The 24,967-nt window shown below is 40.8% G+C and overlaps 1 protein-coding gene across 1 annotated transcript; it reads left to right on the forward strand.

Annotated features, from left to right (window-relative positions):
* Positions 1-1,325: 1,325 nt before the first annotated feature.
* On the forward strand, positions 1,326-21,618 carry LOC129855703 (histone acetyltransferase KAT8-like). Its single transcript, XM_055923645.1, has 11 exons — positions 1,326-1,715; positions 11,388-11,462; positions 11,566-11,744; positions 11,902-11,955; positions 12,734-12,898; positions 13,103-13,192; positions 13,451-13,591; positions 16,174-16,267; positions 16,683-16,833; positions 20,635-20,789; positions 21,364-21,618. The coding sequence occupies exons 1-11, from the start codon at positions 1,385-1,387 to the stop codon at positions 21,426-21,428; spliced, it is 1,500 nt and encodes a 499-aa protein (XP_055779620.1). The 5' UTR covers positions 1,326-1,384; the 3' UTR covers positions 21,429-21,618.
* Positions 21,619-24,967: the final 3,349 nt, after the last annotated feature.

Genomic DNA, 24,967 nt, shown 5'->3' on the forward strand with positions numbered 1-24,967 from the left:
TATGGTGCAAAATACACAGACACCGCGACAATCACCCACAAACAAACAGTGAGTACCTCCTACCTTAATATGACTCTCAATTAGAGGAAAACGCAAAACACCTGCCTCTAATTAAGAGCCATACCAGGCAACCCAAAACCAACATAGAAACGGAAAACATAGACTGCCCACCCAAAACTCACGCCCTGACCATCACACACATACAAAACAACAGAAAACAGGTCAGGAACGTGACAATATCTATATCCATTGATTCTTGAAGAATATAACTTATAAATCCCTCATGAGCTTCGTTCAACTGTCACACTCCAAGAGAACCCAAAATATACGCTTGTTTTATTCCATGTTTGTAAACATTGTAAATATAAACAAACACTGTATTGCCTCATAACATGGTTAAAACAATAATTGTATATCATGGATGGTCAGTCCTTGCATCCATAGCTCTGTCTATTAGCCTGAGAGTGGTTTCATTTCTCCAGACCCATCCCTCAGCTTTTTACCAAAACAGAGGCGGGGCGACCGTTTTGTTATTGTTTCATCTGTGGATTTGCCCTTTAAAAAGCTGCATATTATTAAAGTGTCACCAACAAAAAGGTAAACAATAGGCCTACAGCAAATGCAGCCTATGGCATAAAAAAAATTCACATGTAAATAGGACTTTTCAGTAGTGCTCAAAGAATTCCATTCCATGAGCGCAGCATTTATTTTTCAACTCGAATCAATGAGCCCAATCAGTCCTCTATGACAACAAAATCATAAATTACGAGGGGTGGCTAATAAGTCCTTAGTTTTGGGGTCATTGCTCAGGTAAAACAATTTGGCAAATCAATACTTCCATATTTCCAAGTCCTACTCTTGAAGATCAAGGGGTATAACATTTAATGGAATGACTGGAATTCTGATAGACTTTGGTTGTTAAGGTAAAGATATAATTTAATTGCATTATATGTAGTAGAAAGCGATGGGTTAGAAGAAGCCTACATAACCAACTCATGAAGTAAAATGTAACATTCATATATGGCCAGCTGTGTAAACTTTAACATTTATTTATCCTGCAATAGATGTCCTTCAATTGGTATACATGTTTGTCTTCTAATGCCTCTTATGGGGAAAGTAAGAGGCATTAGTAACGGAATGTAATCAGATTACGTTACTGAATTAGGGTAATCCCAAAATGACGTTACTGATGACAATTTTGGACAGGTAACTAGTAACTGTAACGGATAACATTAAGAAAATAACCTACCCAACCCAGGGGGTATATAATCTGATCCTAGATCTGTTAGAAGAACAACTTGTTTAGAAGAGTCGAGAACGCCCCCTCTCTGCACTGCGCAAACTCACATCGTCCGGGGAAGGCAGTGTTTTCAAATAACACAAGATGTCTGCCGGAATAGCGTTAACGACGAACGAGCGTCATATTCGAGACAATAACTACAACAACAATCTTCCAGAGGACCGAATGGACATTGAACTTGACACAGGACACAACGTAACGGACCGGGAAGACTTGGACACTGGAATACAAGCCACTTGTTCATCTAACGGCAGTGGCGGGGAGGAGGATGAGTCGGAGGCCATTGATCGGGAAAGAGAAGGCGGGGGCTCGATTTCTCAGCGCAACGGGGAAGGAGTGTTGTTGGGCAGGGAGCAAGAGGTGTCAGTCGAAATCGGAGAGACGTATTTATGTCAGCGAGCCGACAAGACATGGCGTAAGTATTTGTTTATAAGCCAAAAATAGTTAGCTACGTTTGAAAGACTTTGAGGCAGAATACTATTTATCATCTGTGCGTCCCGACTGGTTCTGCATATATCTTCAGATTGATAGTAGGCTGGACACGTGACATTTATAACAACGCTTTAAAAAAACTAAAACTAGTTCATTGCATCCACCGTGGAGCCCAGTTTCTTAATATTACCATCTGTCCAAACTGCTTGGCGTAGTGTTGAATTAATCGCGAAAAAACATTTTAGGGTATTTTTCACCCTGCCAGCTCCTATTAGTTCTATTGAGCACAGTGGCACCAACTCGCTTCTGAACGTTCAATTCCAAGCCTTATTGTTCTAGGTCACAATTCCTGCCTGGCTATTGTTGGCAATAAGACCTGCCCATATTAAACTCGTAGGCTTACCTCAGTAATTTATTATAATTAACAAGGTTGGGGCTACTTGGTGAGCAAACTCGCTGTTCGCCTGTGTAACGTTACACGTTGTTGTGACCCGCAGAGCTAACGATGGCTGGCGCATAGCCATCAAACGTTAAACATTTTCTGCTCATGGAGGGTGTAAGCCTAAAAACAAACGCATGTTCCTGTCATCTTTTTCAAGATGTGGCCGATTTAAACAGCCAGAGGACATTTTTTAATTAAGAAATAACCATGTTAATGTAGATCTGTGGAAATGCTACCTCAGATTATTAGCCTAGAAAGTGTCACGAATTAGTTATTTAGTACCCACAGAAGGCCACAGGGTGGAGCAAGAGAGCTATAAACCCATACTGTGTTTTGCCTTTTTTTCTAACCGTAGGTATAACCTGTTTTAGCCCTTAACCCTAAACCTTGGGTAGGGTACCCTAGAATACTTTTTAAAACTATTTGTGTGATAATATTGTTAGTAAATACCATTATAGTACTAAATAGCATTTTGTTGTTTTTTATTCAAAACCTATGCAAGCATTTAGCAGTTTTTGTTATTTTATGATATTTATTATTGTATTTATTATTGTAAGGCAGAAAACTTGATAAACAAGCCACATTTTATTTTTCAAATGTGGTTTGAACTGGGTGTGACCTATATGTGAAAGTCCAACAATTGGATGGGATAGGTGGGGCAGGTTTGAGACTGATCTCAGGAATTAATAAGAAAAATACACTTTATTTCTCAGCTGCCTCACCAGTGACATTATGTGGATTAATAACTTTAAATTGCTAAATATTTCCAATAGATGGCAGCATAAAACCACAAAGCATCAATTATAGGCTATAGCAGTAATAAGATTGACATAAAATAGCATGCAACCAAAGACTATATGTCCCATGATTTTCTAAAATGATCACTCATTAATTTACAGGTAGCTATTTATCTCATATTAGGCCTGTGTTGCTTTTGGGAGAGCAAAAAAAATAGTGACTATAGCAGGTATTGAACCCCGGCCAAATAATCACTAGTCAGGTGCGCTAACCTCAACCCTAGTAGACATGCATAATAAAAAGCTCTGTTAACGTATATCATATTATGAGTACACAGCCTCGAATAGAAAAGATGACTGCTTCTTCCAGCCCGCCAACAAATTACATCATGCACCCTCACGGTTAGCAAACTTACCTCCAAACATGCCCCTCGCTTGCGCGAGAAGGCAGAGTGCTCGCTGAAGGCACACGTTTTTGGTGGGGCTTGTTGAGTTGGCTACTTTTGCATGAAGGCAGAGCGGGTCGATGATGGTTGACGAATTTGACAATGAATGTACTAGGAAAATACGTTTTTGTTGACCAGAGGGGACTGAATTAATGTTCAGGCTTATTGATAATTTTTATGGTAATGAAGTATAATTTCAAAACATGAGCACATAAACAAGTAATAATAAACATGAATCATCATTATATTTCTTCACAGCAATCTGTTAAATGCCTTTTCAGCCCTTCCACTTGCGTTAGCAGTGAAATTTAATTTGTGGTCTTATACGGCCATCTATTGGAATTATTTAGCAACTGCAGTAGTACTGAATAAATTGTAAATCCTTACTAAAGTAGTAATTACTCAGAATTGCAAAATATGCACTTTTCTAGTTAATTTTATCACGTACAACCATAAAATAACTATTTAAATGAAACTGACATAAACACCATACATTTAGTTAATACATTTTTTTAATTTTTATTTATTTAGATGGGTGCCATTATCTGCGAAAGTAATACCCCCTTAACAAAAAACTACCGACACTGGACACAGACACTAAAAACGAGCTTTTTTAAATTATAAATCTGGTAGCTTTCAAAAGAGCCTTTACTTTGCTGAGCAGTTTGTTTTCATGTGTGTGCTGCCTGCCATGTCACCAGAGGAGTAGATCTGTGAATAATGAAATTTAATACATTTTTGCCACGCTTTCACATTGAGGCCTAATTTCTAATGATGTAAGTTTTGGCAGACATCAACAAAATTAGTCATAGAACTGAGGTCGTCATTTATTTTTTATTTTTTCAAGTCAGACACCATTTTAATCAGGATAATCTCCTCTTTCTAATTATATAAGGCTGGGCAGTGTATTCTGCAGTCATTGATCGATAAAGACCAGAAATAGTCACAAGTTGCCATTTTTCCCCCTTCTTCCTCGTTATGCAGACATAAGCACACTTGGCACCATTGAGGTGCGGATGTTTACTTTCTACACAAGTTATTTTCCAGTTTCGTCCTAAGAACAGATTGTAGGGGTAAAATAAAAAAGGTATACCTTTTTTGGTGCCATTTAGGGAAAATGGAATTCTAAGGATCATTGCAGTCAGAAGAGGCTCAGCGAAGGTTTGTTCCAATTCATTTGCTATGGCCTCGCGCTAGTGTTCCAGCTCAACCAACCTTCTTTGGATGTTTTTCAGCCTTGGGTGAATTTTGACTCGTTCTATTGTTCAGCTTACTGATAGAGATAGTCACAATGTTTAACTATGCAGTTTTTTTATCGACTTGTTGTTGGTTATCTCAAGATCAAGTTTGCTTCTTGAACATTAGATATGTGAAATTGTGGTTTTGTTCATTGTTTACATTCAAGGCCATCAAGCTCTATTAGCTGTAAGCTATAGCTAGGCTGGACAATAGAACAAGTCAAAATTCACCCAAGGCAGAAAAATGGCAAAGGAGAGTTGGCTAAGCTGGAACACTAGCGTGAGCCCATATCAACTGAATGTAAACAAACGTTCGCAGAGCCTGTTTTGGCTGGAGTGACGATTAGAATTCCATTTCACCAAAATGGCACCAAAAAATGTATCCCTTTTTATTTTACAACTACAATCTGTTCTTAGGATGAAACTGAAGGAAAAAAAACTTGTGTAGAAAGGAAACATCCGCACCTCGATGGTGCCAGGTGTGCTTATGTCTGCATAATGAGGAAGTAGGGAAACAATTAGGGATGCACGATATATCGGTGAACATATCGGAATTGGAGAATATTAGCTAAAAATGACATTATCTGTATCGGCCCGATGTCCAGTTTAACACCGATGTGGAAAACCAATGTCAAAGCTGACGTGCATACCAACAGTGGCTTGCGAAAGTATTCACCCCCTTGGCATTTTTCCTAACCTGGAATTACAATTAATTTTGTGGGGTTTGTATCATTTGATGTACACAACATGCCTACCACTTTGAAGATGCAAAATATTTTTTATTGTGAAACAAGAAATAAGACAAAAGAACTAAACTTAAGTGTGCTTAACTAGTCCCCCCCCCCCCCCAAGTCAATACTTTGTAGAGCCATCTTTTGCAGCAATTACAGCTGCAAGTCTCTTGGGGTGTGTCTCAAAAGCTTAGCACATCTAGCCACTGTGATTTTTGCCTATTCAAGGAAAACCTGCTCCAGCTCCTTCAAGTTGGATGGGTTCCGCTGGTGTACAGCAATCTTAGTCATACCACAGATTCTCAATTGGATTGAGGTCTGGCTTTGTGACTAGGCCATTCCAGGACATTTAAATGTTTCCCCTTAAACCAGTCAAGTGTTGCTTTAGCAGTATGCATAGGGTCATTGTCCTGCTGGAAGGTGAACCTCCGTCCCAGTCTCAAATCTCTGGAAGACTGAAACAGGTTTCCCTCAAGAATTTCCCTGTATTTAGCGCCATCCATCATTCCTGCAATTCTGTCCAGTTTCCCAGTGACTGCCGATGGAAAAACATCCTCACGGCATGATGCTGCCACCACCATGCTTAACTATTGGGATGGTGTTCTCGGGGTGATGGGAGGTGTTGGGTTTGCGCCAGACATAGCGATATCCTTGATGGCCAGAAAGCTACATTTTAGTCTCATCTGACCAGAGTACCTTCTTCCATTTGGAGTACCTTCTTCCATTTGGAGTACCTTCTTCCATTTGGAGTACCTTCTTCCATTTGGAGTACCTTGGCGAACACCAAATGTGTTTGCTTATTTTTTTCTTTAATAACCTTTCTGGACTACCCATCCCGGATCAGGGATCATTGTCATCAGAAACGCTGACTAGCATAGCCTAGCCTAGCGCCACAGGTATATAATATCATGAAATCACAAGTCCAATACAGCAAATGAAAGATAAACATCGTGTGAATCCAGCCAACATGTCCGATTTTTAAAACGTTTTACAGCGAAAACACAACATATATTTCTGTTAGCTCACCACAATATCCAAAAACACCGACATTTTTTCAAAGCAAAGATAGCTTTCACAAAACCCACAAATAGAGATACAATTAATCACTAACCTTTGAACAACTTCATCAGATGACAGTCATATGACATCATGTTATACAATACATTTATGTTTTGTTCGATTATGTGTATATTTATAGCCACAAATCGTGGTTTTACATTGGCGCCATGTTCAGAAATGGCTCCAAAATAGCGAAAGTAATTACAGATAGCCACGTGAAATACAGAAGTACTCATCATGAAACTTTGATGAAAGATACATGTTTAACGTATAATTAAAGATACACTGGTTCTTAATGCAACTGCTGTGTTAGATTTAAAAAATAACTTTAGTAAAAAGCACAGCATGCAATAATCTGAGACAGCGCTCAGCCATTCTCCGCCATGTTGGAGTCAACAGAAATACGAAATTACATCATAAATATTCCCTTACCTTTGATCTTTCATCAGAATGCAGTGCCAGGAATCCTAGTTCCACAATAAATCGTTTTTTTTGTTTTATAATGTCCATTACTTCTGTCGAATTAGCAACTTTGGCTAGCATGTGTAGTTCACGTGTCCATAGAACTTTACGCTAATGAACGAAAACTTCAAAAAGTGATATTACAAATCGAATAAACTGGTCAAACTCAGTTGAGAATCAATCTTCAGGATGTTTTTCTCATATATATCCAATAACGTCCCAGACGGAGCATTTCTTCATGTCTATCTAACGCATTGCAGACAAGGACATGACATTCCCAATGTGCGTGGCCAAGAACTGGCAATATGCCTGACCTGTCACTCCAAAGGCTCTCATTCGGTCCCACATCAGGCTAGACGCTGCATTCCACGTTCTACTGCCTGTTGACATCTAGTGGAAGGCGCATGAAGTGCATACAGATCCATAAATATAAGGCAATTGAATAGGCGATGCCTTTCACAGCGACCTATTTCAGAATTTTCACTTCCTGTTTGGAAGTTTGCCTGCCATATGAGTTCTGTTTTACTCACAGATATAATTCAAACAGTTTTAGAAACTTCAGAGTGTTTTCTATCCAATAGTAATAATAATATGCATATCATATGATCTAGGACAGAGTACGAGGCCGTTTAATTCGGGCACCAATTCATCCAAAAGCGAAAATGTCGCCCCCTATCCCTAAGAAGTTTTAAGCAATGGCTTTTTTCTGGCCACTTTTCCGTAAATCCCAGCTCTGTGGAGTGTACGGTTTAAAGTGGTACTATGGACAGATACTCACATCTCTGCTGTGGAGCTTTGCAGCTCCTTCGGGGTTATCTTTGGTCTCTTTGTTGCCTTTCTGATTAATGCCCTCCTTTCCTGGTCTGTGAGTTTTGGTGGGCTGCCCTCTCCTGGCAGGTTTCTTGTGGTGCCATATTCTTTCCATTTTTAAATAATGGATTTAATGGTGCTCTGTGGGATTTTCCAAGTTTCAAATATCTTTTATAACCCAACCCTGATCTGTACTTCTCCACAACTTTGTCCCTGACCTGTTTGGAGAGCTCCATGGTCTTCATATTGCCCCTTGCTTAGTGGTGTTGCAGACAGTGGGGAGAACAAGTATTTGATACACTGCCGATTTTGCAGGTTTTCCTACTTACAAAGCATGTAGAGCTCTGTAATTATTTTAAGTAGGAAAACCTGCAAAATCTGCAGTGTATCAAATACTTGTTCTCCCCACTGTACATACATGCAAACAAACAAACAGTTGAAGTCGGAAGTTTACATACACCTAATGGTGATCGAGCGGCCATCAGATTTGCCACCAATGCTCCTTATAGGACACATCACTGCACTCTATACTCCTCTGTAAACAGGTCATCTCTGTATACCGGTCGGAAGACCCACTGGTTGATGCTTATTTACAAAACCCTCTTAGGCCTCACTCCTCCCTATCTGAGATACAGTTGAAATCAGAAATGTATATACACCTTATACATTTAAACTCAGTTTTTCACAATTCCTGACATTTAACCCTAATAACAATTCCCTGTCTTAGGTCAGTTAGGATCACCACTTTATTTTAAGAATGTGAAATGTCAGAATAATAGTAGAGAATTATTTATTACAGCTTTTATTTCTTTCATCACATTCCCAGTGGGTCAGAAGTTTACTTGCACTCAATTAGTATTTGGTAGCATTGCCTTTAAATTGTTTAACTTAGGTCAAATGTTTTGGGTAGCCTTCCACAAGCTTCCCACAATAAGTTGGGCGAATTTTGGCCTATTCCTCCTGACAGAGCTGGTGTAACTGAGTCAGGTTTGTAGGCCTCCTTGCTCACACACGCTTTTTCAGTTCTGCTCACAGATTTTCTATAGGATTGAGGTCAGGGCTTTGTGATGGCCCCACCAATACCTTGACTTTGTTGTCCTTAAGCCGTTTTGTCACAACTTTGGAAGTATGCTCGTGATCATTGTCCATTTGGAAGACCCATTTGCGACCAAGCTTTAACTTCCTGACTGATATCTTGAGATATTGCTTCAATATATCTGCATAATTTTCCATCATGATGCCATCTATTTTGTGTAGTGCACCAGTCCATCCTGCAGCAAAGCACCCCCACAACATGATGCTGCCACCCCCGTGCTTCACAGTTGGGATGGTGTTCTTCGGCTAGCCTCCCCCTTTTCCCTCCAAACGTAACGATGGTCATTATGGCCAAACAGTTCTATTTTTGTTTCATCAGACCAGAGGACATTTCTCCAAAAAGTACGATCTTTGTCCCCATGTGCAGTTGCAAACCGTAAACTGGCTTTTTTATGGCGGTTTTGGAGCAATGGCTTCCATCTTGCTGAGCGGCCTTTCAGGTTGTGTCGATATAGGACTTGCTTTACTGTGGATATAGATACTTTTGTACCTGTTTCCTCCAGCATCTTCACAAGGTAATTTTCTCTTCTGGGATTGATTTGCACTTTTCGCACCAAAGTACGTTCATCTCTAGGAGACAGAACGCTTCTCCTTCCTGAGAGGTATGATGGCTGCGTGGTCCCATGGTGTTTATACTTGCGTACTATTGTTTGTACAGATGAAAGTGGTACCTCCAGGCGTTTGGAAATTGCTCCCAAGGATGAACCAGACTTGTGGAGGTCTACAATTCTTTACTGAGGTCTTTGCTGATTTCTTTTGATTTTCCCATGATGTCAAGCAAAGAGGCACTGAGTTTGAAGGTAGGCCTTGAAATACATCCACAGGTACACCTCCAATTGACTCAAATGATGTCAATTAGCCTCTCAGAAGGTTCTAAAGCCTGGACATCATTTTCTGGAATTTTCCAAGCTGTTTAAAGGCACAGTCAACTTAGTGTATGTTTACCTCTGACCCACTGGAAATGTGATACAGTGAAATAATCTGTCTGTAAACAATTGTTGGAAAATTTACTTGTCATGCACAAAGTAGATGTCCTAACCGACTTGCCAAAACTATTGTTTGTTAACTTCTCTGGGATATGTGGGACGCTAACGTCCCACTTGGCCAAAAGCCAGTAAAAATGCAGAGCGCCAAATTCAAATAAATTACTATAAAAATCTAACTTTCATGAAATCACACATGCAATACACCAAATTAAAGCTACACTTGTGAATCCAGCCAACATGTCAGATTTCAAATAGGCTTTTCGGCGAAAGCAAACGATGCTATAATCTTAGGATAGCACCACAGTAAACGAAGAGAGAGAAGCATATTTCAACCCTGCAGGCGCGACACAAAACGCAGAAATAAAAATATAATTCATGCCTTACCTTTGACGAGCTTCTGTTGTTGGCACTCCAATATGTCCCATAACATCACAAATGGTCCTTTTGTTCGATTAATTCCGTCGATATATATCCAAAATGTCCATTTATTTGGCGTGTTTGATCCAGAAAAACACCGGTTCCAACTTGTGCAAATTGACTACAAAACATCTCAAAAGTTACCTGTAAACTTTGCCAAAACATTTCAAACTACTTTTGTAATACAACTTTAGTTATTTTTTAACGTAAATAATCGATAAAATTGGAGCCGGGATGATCTGTGTTCAATACAAGATTAAAACAAACTGTAGCTAGCTTTCTGGTCACGCGCCTCTATCTAACAGTACACTTCAAGTTACCCTCGTTCTGGATGGCTGTTCTTCTTCATTACACAAAGGAAAAAACCTTAACCAATTTCTAAAGACTGTTGACATCCAGTGAAAGCGGTAGGAACTGCAAGAAGGTCAATTAGAAATCTGGATTCCCAATGAAAACCCATTGAAAAGAGAGTGACCTCAATTTTTTAAAATAATAATCTGAATGATTTGTCGTCTGGGTTTTGCCTGCTAAATAAGTTCTGTTATACTCACAGACATGATTCAAACAGTTTTAGAAACTTCAGAGTGTTTTCTATCCAAATCTACTAATAATATGCATATCGTATCTTCTGTGGACGAGTAGCTGGCAGTTGAATTTGGGTATGCTTTTCATCCAAACGTGAAAATGCTGCCCCCTATCCTAGAGAAGTTAACAAGAAATTTGTGGACTGGTTGAAAAACGAGTTTTAATGACTCCAACCTAAGTGCATGTAAATTTCCGACTTCAACTGTATATTTCCTTATAGTAAACAATGGGATGACCTCAGAGTTCCATGATACATTTTTTGTTTACATTTTAACTACCAGCAACGTGGGCAGGTCTCATTGCCAACAATAGCAAAGCACAATAAGCTGGGAATAGAACGTTCGGAAAGTGAGTTGGTGCCACGGTGCTCAATAGAACTAATAGGAGCTGGCACGATGAAAAATTCCCTAAAATAAGGCCTGTTTTTTTTGTGATTACTTCAAAACTACAGCAAACAGCTGGGACATATGGTAATCTTATGAAACTGGGTTCCGCGGCAGATGCAATGTACTAGGTTTTATCAGAAAAAAAGCATTGTTAAAAATGTAATGTGTCCTGCCCTACTATAGCTTGCTATATGTGCTTTTTTACAGAGATGGCTACAGTTAAATCAGTAAAATGCAACTTTTTTCATTTTTTTCCTCCAGATTCTGCTGAGGTTATCCAGTCCAGGCTGAACGAACAGGAGGGCAGAGAGGAGTTCTACGTACACTATGTTGGATGTGAGTGGGACACACACAGCACTTCTTCTACTTTCCTCCACCTCCCTTTATCATTTCTTCCTTCTCCGCCAACCCTCTCTCTAACTCTCCCATGGTCTTGTAGTTAACAGACGTCTGGATGAGTGGGTGGGCAAGGCTCGTCTGGCACTGACCAAGACGGCGAAGGACGCAGTGACAAAAATCGCTGAGGGTGGTGGAGGGGGCGAGCTGGGGGAGCAGCCCGAGAGGAAGATCACCCGCAACCAGAAACGCAAACATGATGAGATCAACCACGTGCAGAAGGTAGGCTAGTGCAGGAGGTTCTAGACTACATACCCCAACAGCGGTGGATCATATCCCCATTGTCAATTTCTAAACTGTTCTTCTGTCAGTTAGATTCAGATATTAAATGGGCTCCCTCTTTGTTCTGTTTTCTAATCGAACTGCTCTTTCCCGCCAGACGTACGCAGAGATGGACCCCACCACAGCTGCCCTGGAAAAGGAGCATGAGGCGGTAAGCGTGTGTAGCTATAATGTCATGCACTTTTTGATATACAGTACCAGTCGAAAGTTTGGACACCTATTCATTCCAGGGTTTTTCTTTATTTGTATTTTTTTCTACATTGTACAATAATAGTGAAGACATCAAAACTATGAAATAACACGCATGGAATCATGTAGTAACCAAAAAAGTGTTAAACAAATGAACATTTATTTTATATTTGAGATTCTTCAAAGTAGCCACCCTATGCCTTGATGACAGTTTCGCTCCCTCTTGGCATTCTCTCAACCAGCTTCATAAGGTAGTCACCTGGAATGCATTTCAATGAACAGTTGTGCCTTGTTAAAAGTTAATTTTGTGGAATTTCTTTCCTTCTTAATTCGTTTGAGCCAATCAGTTGTGTTGTGACAAGGTAGTGGTGGTATACAGAATATAGCCCTATTTGGTAAAAGACCAAGTCCATATTATGACAAGAACGGCTCAAATAAGCAAAGAGAAACAACAGTCCATCATTACCTTGACTGACCTTCATGTCTTAATCTGGTCAGGCAATACGCCATCCCATCTGGTTTGTTTTTAGTGGGACATCATTTGTTTTTCAACAGGACAATTGCAAATAATAGTGATGTCTTCACTATTATTCTACAATGTAGAAAATAGTAAAAATAAAGAAAAACCCTTGAATAAGTAGGTGTGCCAAACTTTTGACTCGTACTGTATGTAGTTGTAAGACAATAGAATTCTTAGAGAAGGGGGGAAAGTAAAACATGTGTCCTTGCCTCTCTCCCAGATCACTAAAGTGAAGTATGTGGACAAGATCCAGATTGGAAACTTCGAGATTGACGCCTGGTACTTCTCCCCATTCCCAGAGGACTACGGCAAGCAGCCCAAGCTGTGGATCTGCGAGTACTGCCTCAAGTACATGAAGTACGAGAAGACCTTCAGATACCACTTGGTCAGTGACTGTCAGCTTCATCAGTTTAAAAGCACTGTTAGCTTCAGCATAGCTGTTGTCTTTCATTACCATCTAGCATTTGAGACTAGCACTTCTATTTGACCAATATACAGTTGAAAAGCTTTGGACCACATACTTATGTTTCATCCTTCTCCACCTCTATTTCCTCTTTACCTTTCCTTCTCACTCTATCTGTTCCTCCAGTCCCAATGTCAGTGGAGGCAGCCTCTTGGGAAAGAGATCTACAGGCGGAGCAACATCTCTGTGTATGAAGTGGATGGACGCGACCACAAGGTAAGAACACAGGAGGCAGGACCAAACCACAGAGAATTACCCCAAAATGCCCTGAAAGCAATTTAAACAGGTCTTAGTTAACTGGGAACAAGAACAACCTAGACCTTTCAACTTAAGTCTTGGGGGTACCCCTAATTTGCATATGTTTGTTCCAGCCCAGCACTAACATAACTGACTCCTCTTCATTGAGTATCTGCAAGGTGTATTAAAATGAACAAACCCACTGACGGTAATACTGACCCTCGTCTCTTTCTGTAGATCTACTGCCAGAACCTGTGTCTACTGGCCAAGCTCTTCCTGGACCACAAGACGCTGTACTTTGACGTGGAGCCTTTTGTATTTTACATTCTGACTGAAGTCAACAGGCAGGGAGCACACATAGTGGGATACTTCTCCAAAGTAAGTACTGGTCCCAGTACAGGGATGGGGATATCTGTGGCTGCTTGTCCAAAGTATAAATGTATAAACTCAGCAAAAAAATAAACGTCTATTTCAGGACCCTGTCTTTCAAAGATAATTTGTGAAAATCCAAATAACTTCATAGATCTTCGTTGTAAAGGGTTTAAACACTGTTTACCATGCTTGTTCAATTAACAATTAATGAACATGCACCTATGGGACGGTCGTTAAGACACTAACAGCTAACAGACGTTAGGCAATTAAGTTCACAGTTATGAAAACTTAGAACACTAAAGAGGCCTTTCTACTGACTCTGAAAAACACCAAAAGAAAGATGCCCAGGGTCCCTGCTCATCTGCGTGAACGTGCCTTAGGCATGCTGCAAGTAGGCATGAGGACTGCAGATGTGGCCAAGGCAATAAATTGCAATGTCCGTACTGTGAGACGCCTAAGACAACGCTACAGGGAGACAGGATGGACAGCTGATCTTCCTCGCAGTGGCAGACCACGTGTAACAACACCTGCACAGGATCGGTACATCCGAACATCACACCTGCGGGACAGGTACAGGATGGCGGCAACAACAACTGCCCGAGTTACACCAGGAACGCACAATCCCTCCATCAGTGCTGACTGTCCGCAATAGGCTGAGAGAGGTTGGACTGAGGGCTTATAGGCCTGTTGTAAGGCAGGTCCTCACCAGACATCACCGGCAACAACGGGCACAAACCCACCGTCGCTGGACCAGACAGGACTGTCAAAAAGGGCTCTTCACTGACGAGTCGCGGTTTTGTCTCACCAGGGGTGATGGTCGGATTCGCGTTTATCGTTGAAGGAATGAGCATTACACCGAGGCCTGTACTCTGGAGCGGGATCGATTTGGAGGTGGAGGGTCCATCATGTTCTGGGTCGGTGTGTCACAGCATCATCGGACTGAGCTTGTTGTCATTGCAGTCAATCTCAACGCTGTGCGTTACAGGGAAGACATCCTCCTCCCTCATGTGGTACTCTTCCTGCAGGCTCTTCCAGACATGACCCTCCTGCATGACAATGCCACCAGCCATACTGCTCGTTCTGTATGTGATTTCCTGCAAGACAGGAAAGTCGGTGTTTTGCCATGGCCAGCGAAGTGCCCGGATCTCAATCCCATTGAGCACGTTAGCGCTAGGGCCATTCCCCCCCCCGAATGTCCGGGAACTTGCAGTTGGCTTGGTGGAAGAGTGGGGTAACATCTCACAGCAAGGACCGGCAAATCTGGTGCAGTCCATGAGGTGGAGGTGCACTGCAGTACTTAATGTAGCTGGTGGCCACACCAGATACTGACTGTTACTTTTGATTTTGACCCCCCTTTGTTCAGGGACAGATTATTCAATTTCTGTTAGTCACATTTCTGTGGAACTTGTTCAGTTTGTCTCAGTTGTTGAATTATGTTCATACAAATATTTACACATGTAAGTTTGCTGAAAATAAATGCAGTTTATTTACAGTGAGAGGACGTTTCTTTTTTTGCTGAGTTTATCTGTAATGTAGCTGTTTATTTTTTGGGGGGGGTTAGAAACAGATTTCATAAATGGTTGTAATTTAAATCAAATGTTATTTTTCACATGCGCCCAATACAACCGGTCTAGACCTTACAGTGTAATGCTTACTTACAAGCCCTTAACCAACAATGCAGTTAAGAAAAAAATACATGCAAAGAAAATATTTATTAAATAAACTGAAGTAGGCCTCCCGGGTGGCGCAGTGGTCTAGGGCACTGCATCGCAGTGCTAACTGCGCCACCAGAGTCTCTGGGTTCGCGCCCAGGCTCTGTCGCAGCCGGCCGCGACCGGGAGGTCCGTGGGGCGACGCACAATTGGCATAGCGTCGTCCGGGGTAGGGAGGGTTTGGCCGGTAGGGATATCCTTGTCTCATCGCGCTCCAGCGACTCCTGTGGCGGGCTGGGCGCAGTGCGCGCCAACCAAGGGGGCCAGGTACACGGTGTTTCCTCCGACACATTGGTGCGGCTGGCTTCCGGGTTGGAGGCGCGCTGTGTTAAGAAGCAGTACGGCTGGTTGGGTTGTGCTTCGGAGGACGCATGGCTTTCGACCTTCGTCTCTCCCGAGCCCGTACGGGAGTTGTAGCGATGAGACAAGGTAGTAATTACTAGCGATTGGATACCACGAAAATTGGGGAGAAAATGGGATAAAAATTTAAATAAAAAACAAACAAAAAAATAAATAAAATAAAAAATAAACTGAAGTAAACAATAAAAATAATAACAATTTAAAGAGCAGCAATAAAATAACAGTAACGAGGCTATATACAGGGGGTACCGGTACAGAATCAATGTGCTAAGGGTTAGTCGAGGTAATTGAGGTAATGTGTACATGTAATTCAAATAGTCCGGGTAGCCATTTGGTTATCTGTTCAGAAGTCTTATGGCTTGAGGGTAGAAGCTGTTAAGAATCCTTTTGGACCTAAAAATGTCTCATGTCTTGAGGAAAGTCCCAAATCTGAAGGAAATTGTTCATTGTTTTAGGTGAACAGATAACTGGTATAGTGTAGGCCTATAAAAGCTGATCTTGTTGTGTGTTCCACAGGAGAAAGAGTCTCCAGATGGGAATAACGTGGCGTGTATCCTCACCCTCCCACCTTACCAGCGCAGAGGATATGGAAAGTTCCTCATAGCCTTCAGTGAGTGGGTTACACACACACACACACACACACACACACACACACACACACACACACACACACACACACACACACACACACACACACACACACACACACTAGAGCTGGGCAATATAGACAAAATATTATGCTAAATTGACAATTATCAGGTCAGCGATAAATTGTGCGCTAAGTTAATACAATTATTAAGCACCATTTATTTTATTATACCCCTTAAACTTCTACTTTGAATGTTACCAATTTTCCATTTCAAACTTCACATTTCTAGTAAAGGCTACTTATCATTATTGTCAATATCAGTAAAATGTTGTTTATAAATGGCCGGTTTGGTTGGTGACAATTATTTTTGGTTTATCGTCCCAGCTCTAACACACACTATCACACATGTTCTCTCTCTTTCTCCCCCCCCCCCCAGGTTATGAGTTGTCTAAATTGGAGAGTACTGTGGGTTCTCCAGAGAAGCCCCTGTCAGACCTGGGCAAGCTGAGCTACAGGAGCTACTGGTCCTGGGTGCTGCTGGAGATCCTCAGGGACTTTAGGGGCACACTTTCCATCAAGGACCTCAGGTACACACAGACAAGTGACTATTTTCACCTCACCATAAATACATTCTCATGTACAGTACCAGTCAAAAGTTTGGACACAACTACTCATTCCAGGGTTTTTTGTTTTTTACTATTTTCTACATTGTAGACTAGCAGTGAAGACATCAAAACTATGAAATAACACATATGTAATCATGTTAAAAGTTATTTTGTGGAATTTCTTTCATTCTTAATGCGTTTGAGCCAATCAGTTGTGTTGTGACAAGGTAGGGGTGGTATACAGAAGATTGCCCTATTTGGTAAAAGACCAAGTCCATATTATGACAAGAACGGCTAAAATAAGCAAAGAGAAGTGACAGTCCATCATTACTTTAAGACATGAAGTTCAATCAATTTGGAAAATTTCAAGAAGCCATCAAGCGCTTTGATGAAACTGGCTCTCACGAGGACTGCCACAGGAAAGTAAGATCCAGAGTTACCTCTGCTGCAGAGGATAAGTTCATGAGAGTTATCCACGTCATAAATTGCAGCCTAAATAAATGCTTCAGAGTTCAAGTAACAGACACATCTCAACATCAACTGTTCAAAGGAGACTGTGTGAATCAGGCCTTCATGGTCGAATTGCTGCAAAGAAACCACTACTAAAGGAGACCAATAGAAAGAAGAGACTTGCTTGGGCCAAGAAACACGAGCAATGGACATTAGACCGGTAGAAATCTGTCCTTTGGTCTGAGTCCAAATTTGAGATTTTTGGTTCCAACCATCGTGTCTTTGTGAGACGCATAGTAGGTGAACCGATGATCTCAGTATGTGTGGTTCCCACCGTGAAGCTTGGAGGATGTGTGGGGGTGCTTTGCTGGTGAAACTGTCAGTGATTTATTTTGAATTCAAGGCACACTGAACCTGCATGGCTACAATAGCATTCTGCAGTGATACGCCATCCCATCTGGTTTGCACTTAGTTCCGCTATCATTTGTTTTTCAACAGGAGAATGACCGAAATCACACCTCCAGGCTGAGTAAGGGCTGTTTGACCAAGTTAGGAGAGGGATGGAGTGCTGCATCAGATGACCTGGCCTCCACAATCACCCGAACCTCAACTCAATTGAGATGGTTTGGGATGAGTAGGACCGCGTAGTGAAGTAAAAGCAGCCAACAAGTGCTCAGCATACAGTGGTTGCTCTGCTAAAAGTTTTGCGATTATGCTGCGGTACTTACAGGTAATTTGTGGTTTAGTACGGTACCCTACGTCATTGCTCCAGACCAGCGCAAGGGGGAGTTATAGCACTGATTATGCTTTTGGGTCCTACTGTGTCTGACAATGAATGGGTGACATAAACCTAAATAGAAACTGTTAATTGTGCACGACTTCACACTAAGGTTTTTATTTTGTTAGGATTATTTTGCTCTTACTGTAGTAGTGTATTGGCCTGCAGTTCTTCAGCTATATCCACTGAAAGCGTTCAAGGCACGAGGGCAGGGGGCACGGGATGGGCCGCAGAGCTGCGAACAGAGACGGACCTAGCCCATGGGGAAAGGAGGAGGGGGGGGGGGGGTAAACCCCCACTCCGCCACACTGGGTAGCACAGAGGAACACTTTAAGGGGCATTGCACTAATAATGGCGCTGACTAGGGAAACGTTCCCTCTGTTCTTAGTGCCAGTCTGCACGTTCAAACTAAAACAATGTAACTAATAATGACATCTTTATGCTTTCGTTAATAAAATAATTATAAAAATACTCTTTCAAAATGCCAATGTTTATTTAGTTATGATCCATAACAAATTACTATGGGAATAAATATCATTGAATTACAGAAATATTGGAACAAAGTTGTCTAATGAAATTAAACAAATTGTTGCTTACTGGAAAATACTCTTTCAAAAACACACGGTCACGTTGTACCGCACCATTATGGCTATTAGCAGGTAGCTGGACAATAGATTTGCCTAGAAGGTGGGTAGAGGGAGAAATCTATCGTCAAATGTATTTCTTAGTTAGGTTGGCTGTATCACAACCGGCCGGGATTGGTTGCAATTTCAGTTTAATCTACCAGAAAAGACGAGACAAATAATACAACAAAGTATTATTATTATGTATCACATCCGACCGTGATTGGGAGTCCCATAGGGCGGCGCACAATTGGCTCAGTGTTTCTCTCCCTCTTAAAACAAAAAATATATATTTTGGCCTTTACAAATATTATTTTGGCCTTTATTCAGATTACAATCGCTCTTTCATTAAAAAAAACTATCGTTATATATTATCAAGTTGATAGTCATATAGCCGGCACCTACATAAAGCTGAGTGACTCACTCATTCATGGCTTTGGATCAAAATAAATAAATACCAACCTTCTTTCTTAATTTTTTGGGGGGGTTATCCTGACCTGGACACCATGTACAGTATTATAACAGCCCATTATGGGCTATTAGCAGGACAATATACCTTTACCAACGCTTTTTGTATCTTGATACTTTGTGGGTGGGGCCTCCCCAGTGGCGCAGCTAAGTCACCGCATCACAATGCAAAATGCATTGCTACAGATACCCATGCCGGCCGCCACCGGTAGACCCATGAGGTGGCTTTTGGTTTAAATTTAGAATCCTCCAATCCTCTATATGTAATTATTGGCAGAGAGTCAGGTCATATTTTTTAATATACTGTAGGCCTACCGTAGACGATATGAGTCTCACTAGTGTTGAGAAATGTACTGTTAAAAGTGGTGTAGGTCTTATTTATTTAAAGAGCATATTGAAGTTAGAAGCAATAGGATTTGAAGCAATAGCCTACAACTATTTTAGCACAGTTTCACGCTGCTCTGAGACAAGCATGGGGACTGGTCTTGATAAATCAATGCGATTTTTATTTTGACTGCATCTCCGTTTGGGTATTGGTTAGACTACAATTATGGTGTAGAAATGTTATGCTCTCAGTGTAACCTTTTTATTTAACTAGGCAAGTCGGTTAAGAAGAAATTCTTATTTACAAGGACGGCCTACTCCTTCCTTCCCGTCGGGGAATTGAGTCCCAGTCTTCCGCGTGCCCGCATGACACGGGATTCTTTAGCTAAATAGCCAAGTACTGTAGTCTACTCCCGACCGTCATGTTGTACAGCGCCATATTTTCCGTTCCATCCCAACGGAAACCCAGAGGGTTTTTCTTGGAATAAAAACACCATAATATTAAGCAACATTTCTTAAAATCAGCCCCAAATACTATGGTCTTATAAAATAAAAAAGTTTTATATTCTCTAGTACAGGCACTACTGAAGGCCATCAAATGCTAGTCAAAGATGCACTCTTGTGGTCAAACTAGCATTAATGGTACCAGTGGTTGGCACTTAAATAACGTGCTGTGCTGCAGTACGCTGCAACTTTTAAAGGACGAACCACTCTGTGGGAATTCCTTCAAGATTGTTGGAAAAGCATTCCAGGAGACTACCTCGTGAAGCTGGTTGAGAGAATGCCACAGTGTGCAAAGCCGTCAAGGAAAAGGGTGGCTACTTTGAAGAATCTCAAGTATAAAATATATTTTGATTTGTTTAACACTTTTCTTTGGTTACTACCTGATTCCATATGTGTTATTTCATAGTTTTAATGTATTTATTCTATAAATTCTTTATTTAAAAAAAAAACTTAAATGAGTATGTGTCCAAACTTTTGACTGGTACTGTATGTGAATATCCATCCACTTGCACATCCACAACATAGGTACACCTGCATTCACTTGTACATATGTCAAGTACTCCCACATCATAACTGTACACATATGACCTCACACAGACTCAGCCCCAGATTCTCATTGCTCTCCCCCCTCCACAGTCAGATGACCAGTATTACCCAGGGTGACATCATCAGTACGCTGCAGTCCCTCAACATGGTGAAATACTGGAAAGGCCAGCACGTCATCTGTGTCACGCCCAAACTGGTTGAGGAACACCTCAAGAGCGCCCAGTACAAGAAGCCGCCAATTACAGGTAGACATGTTTCCTATTGACGTCTCATAGGCTCCATCCCAAATGACACCTTATTCCCTACACTACTGTTCAAAAGTTTGCAGTCACTTAGAAATGTCCTTGTTTCTGAAAGAAAAGCAAACAAATGTGTCCATTAAAATAACATAAAATTGATCAGAAATACAGTGTAGACATTGTTAATGTTGTAAATGACTATTGTAGCTGGAAACGGCTGATTTTTAATGGAATATATACATAGGCGTACAGATGCCCATTATCAGCAACCATCACTCCTGTGTTCCAATGGCACGTTATGTTAGCTAATCCAAGTTAATCATTTTAAAAGGCTAATTGATCATTAGAAAACCCTTTTGCAATTATGTTAGCACAGCTGAAAACTTGTTCTGATTAAAGAAGCAATAAAACTGGCCTTCTTTAGACTAGTTGAGTATCTGGAACATCAGCATGTGTGGGCTCTTGAGGATATCATAGTGTTACTAATATGTGTGTGTATGAGGGTCTCGTCATGTATGTTTTATTTTGTGTGTGTGTGTGTGTGAGTGAGACCCTGACCAGAATGTTTCTGTCTCCTCAGTTGACACCGTGTGTCTGAAGTGGGCCCCGCCCAAACATAAGCAAGCCAAGTTCTCCAAGAAGTGAGGGAAGGTGCTAGTGACATCATGCCAGACCACCCAACCCACACACGCATGGTATTTGTTCTCCAATTCCCTTCTTCCCTCCACTTGTTCTTTGTCCCCAGTGTATACTATTTGTTGTGAAGAGGAACCAATATGTACATTACTAGCGTCTTTTTTTCTGTTTTTTAAATAAACAAGAATAGTGATATTCACTTGGGTGGTCTTGTTTCTTTCCTTTAACTTTGTGATTTGTACTGACAATTTCTACTTGACTCAATAGCAGTGTTTCTCCTAGATATATTTTTCCCTTGGTGGGGTGCAAAGGCACCTGAAGCAACTACTATGAAGACTGAGTGAAGACTACTCCTATATGCTTTGAAAATACTGGTAATAACAATCAGGGATGCAATAAAAAAACGGTCAGTATTGTTATTGATTTAAAAAAATAAAGTAACAATGGTATTATATGGCGCACAGTTGTTACTCAATTGTGTAAAGTGATATGACATGAAGTGAGAGAAGGCAGTTGGTATTAGATTTCACATGGCGGCTTTAGGTATTTTCTCAACAAATTTCCATACGGCTCTTGCCTTGACGACTTTGTCTATATTGTCATGGTGATAATAAGACATTTTAAAGGAATTGAATGGGAAGGCAGGGGTGTACAACTTGTGTTAGAGCAAAAGCTTGCACACCTACCTGAATACCGGTAGACTTACTTTGCCTGGCTACTCATCCATATCGCTCTGGCCAACTGACACTTCTTCTCCACGATGAGTCTGGATTTGCCTCCTTGACGATTTCTAGAATGCGAGCACATTCTGATTGGTCCCAGAAACCGATGGGTTTGGCCAAAGCCGGCCTACATGATGATGTTTTCAACTTTGATACTCTTATTGGTTAGATTTGTTAGATGATCCAATAGCTGATGAATTTGTTTTGTACACCACCCCTCATTTTGAAGTCTGTTTCAGATTGACTGAATGTATGTAGCGATCTATAGAGCATCAGAATTTAAGTCTGAGTGATTCGTCAGGCAAACACTTACTAGTCAGCTGAGCTGCACTGTTTCAGGACCGTCTTAAAGGAATACTTAGTGATTTTGGCAATGAGGCCCTTTAGCAACTTCCCCAGAGTCAGATGAACTCATGGATACCATTTTTATTTCTCTGTCCAGCATGAAGGAAGTTAAGAGGTAGTTTCGCAGCCAATGCTAACTACATTGCCCTCAATGTATTCATACCCCTTGATTTAGTACCGGCCAAATATATATATATGTTTTTACGCATTTACACACTACCCTTTTAATGACAAAGTGAAAACATGATTTTAGAAATGTGTACATTTATTTAAAAAATGATATCCAGAAATATCTAATTTACTTAAGTATACACACCCCTGAGTCAATACATGTTAGAATCACCATTGGCAATTAGTATTTCTGGGTATGTCTTTAAGAGCTTTGCACACGATATTTTCAAGTCTTGCCATATATTCACGCTGATTTAAGTCGAAACTGTAACTAGACCACTCGAGAACATTCAATGTCATCTTGGTTTGCATCTCAAGGGTATATTTGGCCTTGTGTTTTAGGTTATTGTTCTGCTGAAAGGTGAATTTGTCTCCCAGTGTCTGTTGGAAAGCAGACTACACTAGGTTTTCCTCTAGGATTTTGCCTGTACTTAGCTCTTCTGTTATTTTTACCCCCCCCCCCCCCAAAAAAATACCTCTAGTCCTTGCTGATGACAAGCAAACCCATAACATGATGCAACCACCACCATCCTTGAAAATATGAAGAGTGGTACCAAGTGGTGTTGTGTTGGATTTTCCCCAAACAACGCTTTGTATTCAGGACATAAAGTTAATTTATTTTCCTCATTTTTTTCAGTTTTACTTTAGTGCCTTATTGCAAACAAGATGCATGTTTTGGATTATTTATATTCTATACAGGCTTTCTTGTTTTCACTCAGTCATTTAAGGTTAGTATTGTGGAGTAACTACAATGTTGTTGAGACGTTCTCATATCAGAGCCATTAAACTCTAATTGTTTTAATGTCATGGTGAAATCTCTGAGTGGTTTCCTTCCTCTCCGGCAACTTAAGTTAGAAAGGACACCTGTATCTTTTGTAGTGACTGGGTGTATTGATAAAGTGTAATGAATAACTTCACCATGCTCAAAGGGATGTGTCTGCTTTTTTTCCCCTATCTACCAATAGGTGCTCTTTGCGGGGCATTGGCAAACCTCCCTGACCTTTGTGGTTGAATCCGTGTTTGAAATTCACTGCTCAACTGCAGGACCTTACAATTATCTCTATTGTGTGGGGCACACAGATGATGTAGTCATTGAAAAATCATGTTAATCCCTATTATTGCACACAGAGTGAGTCCATGTTTACTCCTGAACTTTAGGCTTGCCATAAGACAGGGTTGAAGAAATATTGACTCAAGACTTTTTTAGATTTTAATTTTAATTAATTTGACATTATGGAGTATTGTATGTAGGCCAGGGACACAATCTCAATGAATCCATTTTATTTTCAGGCTTTAACAGCAATGTGGGAAAAAAGTTAAGGGGTGTGAATACTTTCTGAAGCCAGTGTTACCCATAGACCTCTCATTGCGCTATCCGGAGTATCCCTTTAACCGGGTGTGGCCTGCACACAACTCTCCCAGCCTAAAGGAAAAGCACATCATTTAGAAACCTCTAGCACAGAATCAAAGTGAAGATGACATAGGGAGACTAGTTAAATTTCATGACATGTTTCGTTGTCCTTAGGCCTGTATTTTGGCCAAGTTTTATCGATAACCTCTGCTCTTAGCTAAGAGGCAGCACGTTCTGATTGGCTAACTCTGCTCAGTTAGAATATGCAGGTAATTACACATGCCCCCCCTTTATCCCTTCCTTTCCTGCCTCCTGTACTGATTCAACCACATTCTTCTGAGATTCACCCTGAAACGGACTCAACTACCGGGCACGGATAGTGCTCAGTTATTCTGAAATAATTCACGTTTGTTGGTATCAACGCAATCCCTCAACAGCTCTTCTCAGTTGGTGCCGGTTATGACTGTATTGCATTAGTTATAAGAAGCTAAAACATTTTTTTATCCCAATATGTTGTTTTTCAGCAGATTTTTCCTTTTTATACACCCAGCAAAAGACCAATGCTTCCGTTCCGCTCGCTTTGAAGAACAATGACTTGATGTGAACATCACGGAGTTGGAATTTGAATAGGCTTTTACTCAATTCTATTTTCCTAACGTTTTTTCCTAAAAATGTAATGATTTTGAAATGGGATGGTGAATCCAGGCAACCATTTCTAGATTGTTTTGTCACCCACCAGTAAGCCTATTCTTTTCCACTGCCTTTTAAGCTTATTGATGCTGATAGGCTATTACAGTAGACTCATACAGGGGTTCCCAAACTTTTCTTGCCTGTGACCCCATTTTGATATTAAAAAAAAGTGATAAATGCTGGGCTAATACACTTTGTAACACATTTATTTGATGTGCAATAGCAAGGTTGATCTGCTATATATCCCCTCACCTTCAACTCTAAAACCA

This window comes from Salvelinus fontinalis, chromosome 5 (assembly GCF_029448725.1).
Source record: "Salvelinus fontinalis isolate EN_2023a chromosome 5, ASM2944872v1, whole genome shotgun sequence".
In the NCBI taxonomy this organism is placed as follows: Eukaryota; Metazoa; Chordata; class Actinopteri; order Salmoniformes; family Salmonidae; genus Salvelinus; species Salvelinus fontinalis.

Bases quoted from the DNA above. Each gene is read 5' to 3' on its own strand.
- LOC129855703 (XM_055923645.1), top strand. From the start codon at position 1,385: ATGTCTGCCGGAATAGCGTTAACGACGAACGAGCGTCATATTCGAGAC. The intron at 11,463-11,565 runs GTGAGTGGGACA...ATGGTCTTGTAG, and splicing joins CTACGTACACTATGTTGGAT to TTAACAGACGTCTGGATGAG. The intron at 16,834-20,634 runs GTACACACAGAC...CCCCCTCCACAG, and splicing joins CTTTCCATCAAGGACCTCAG to TCAGATGACCAGTATTACCC.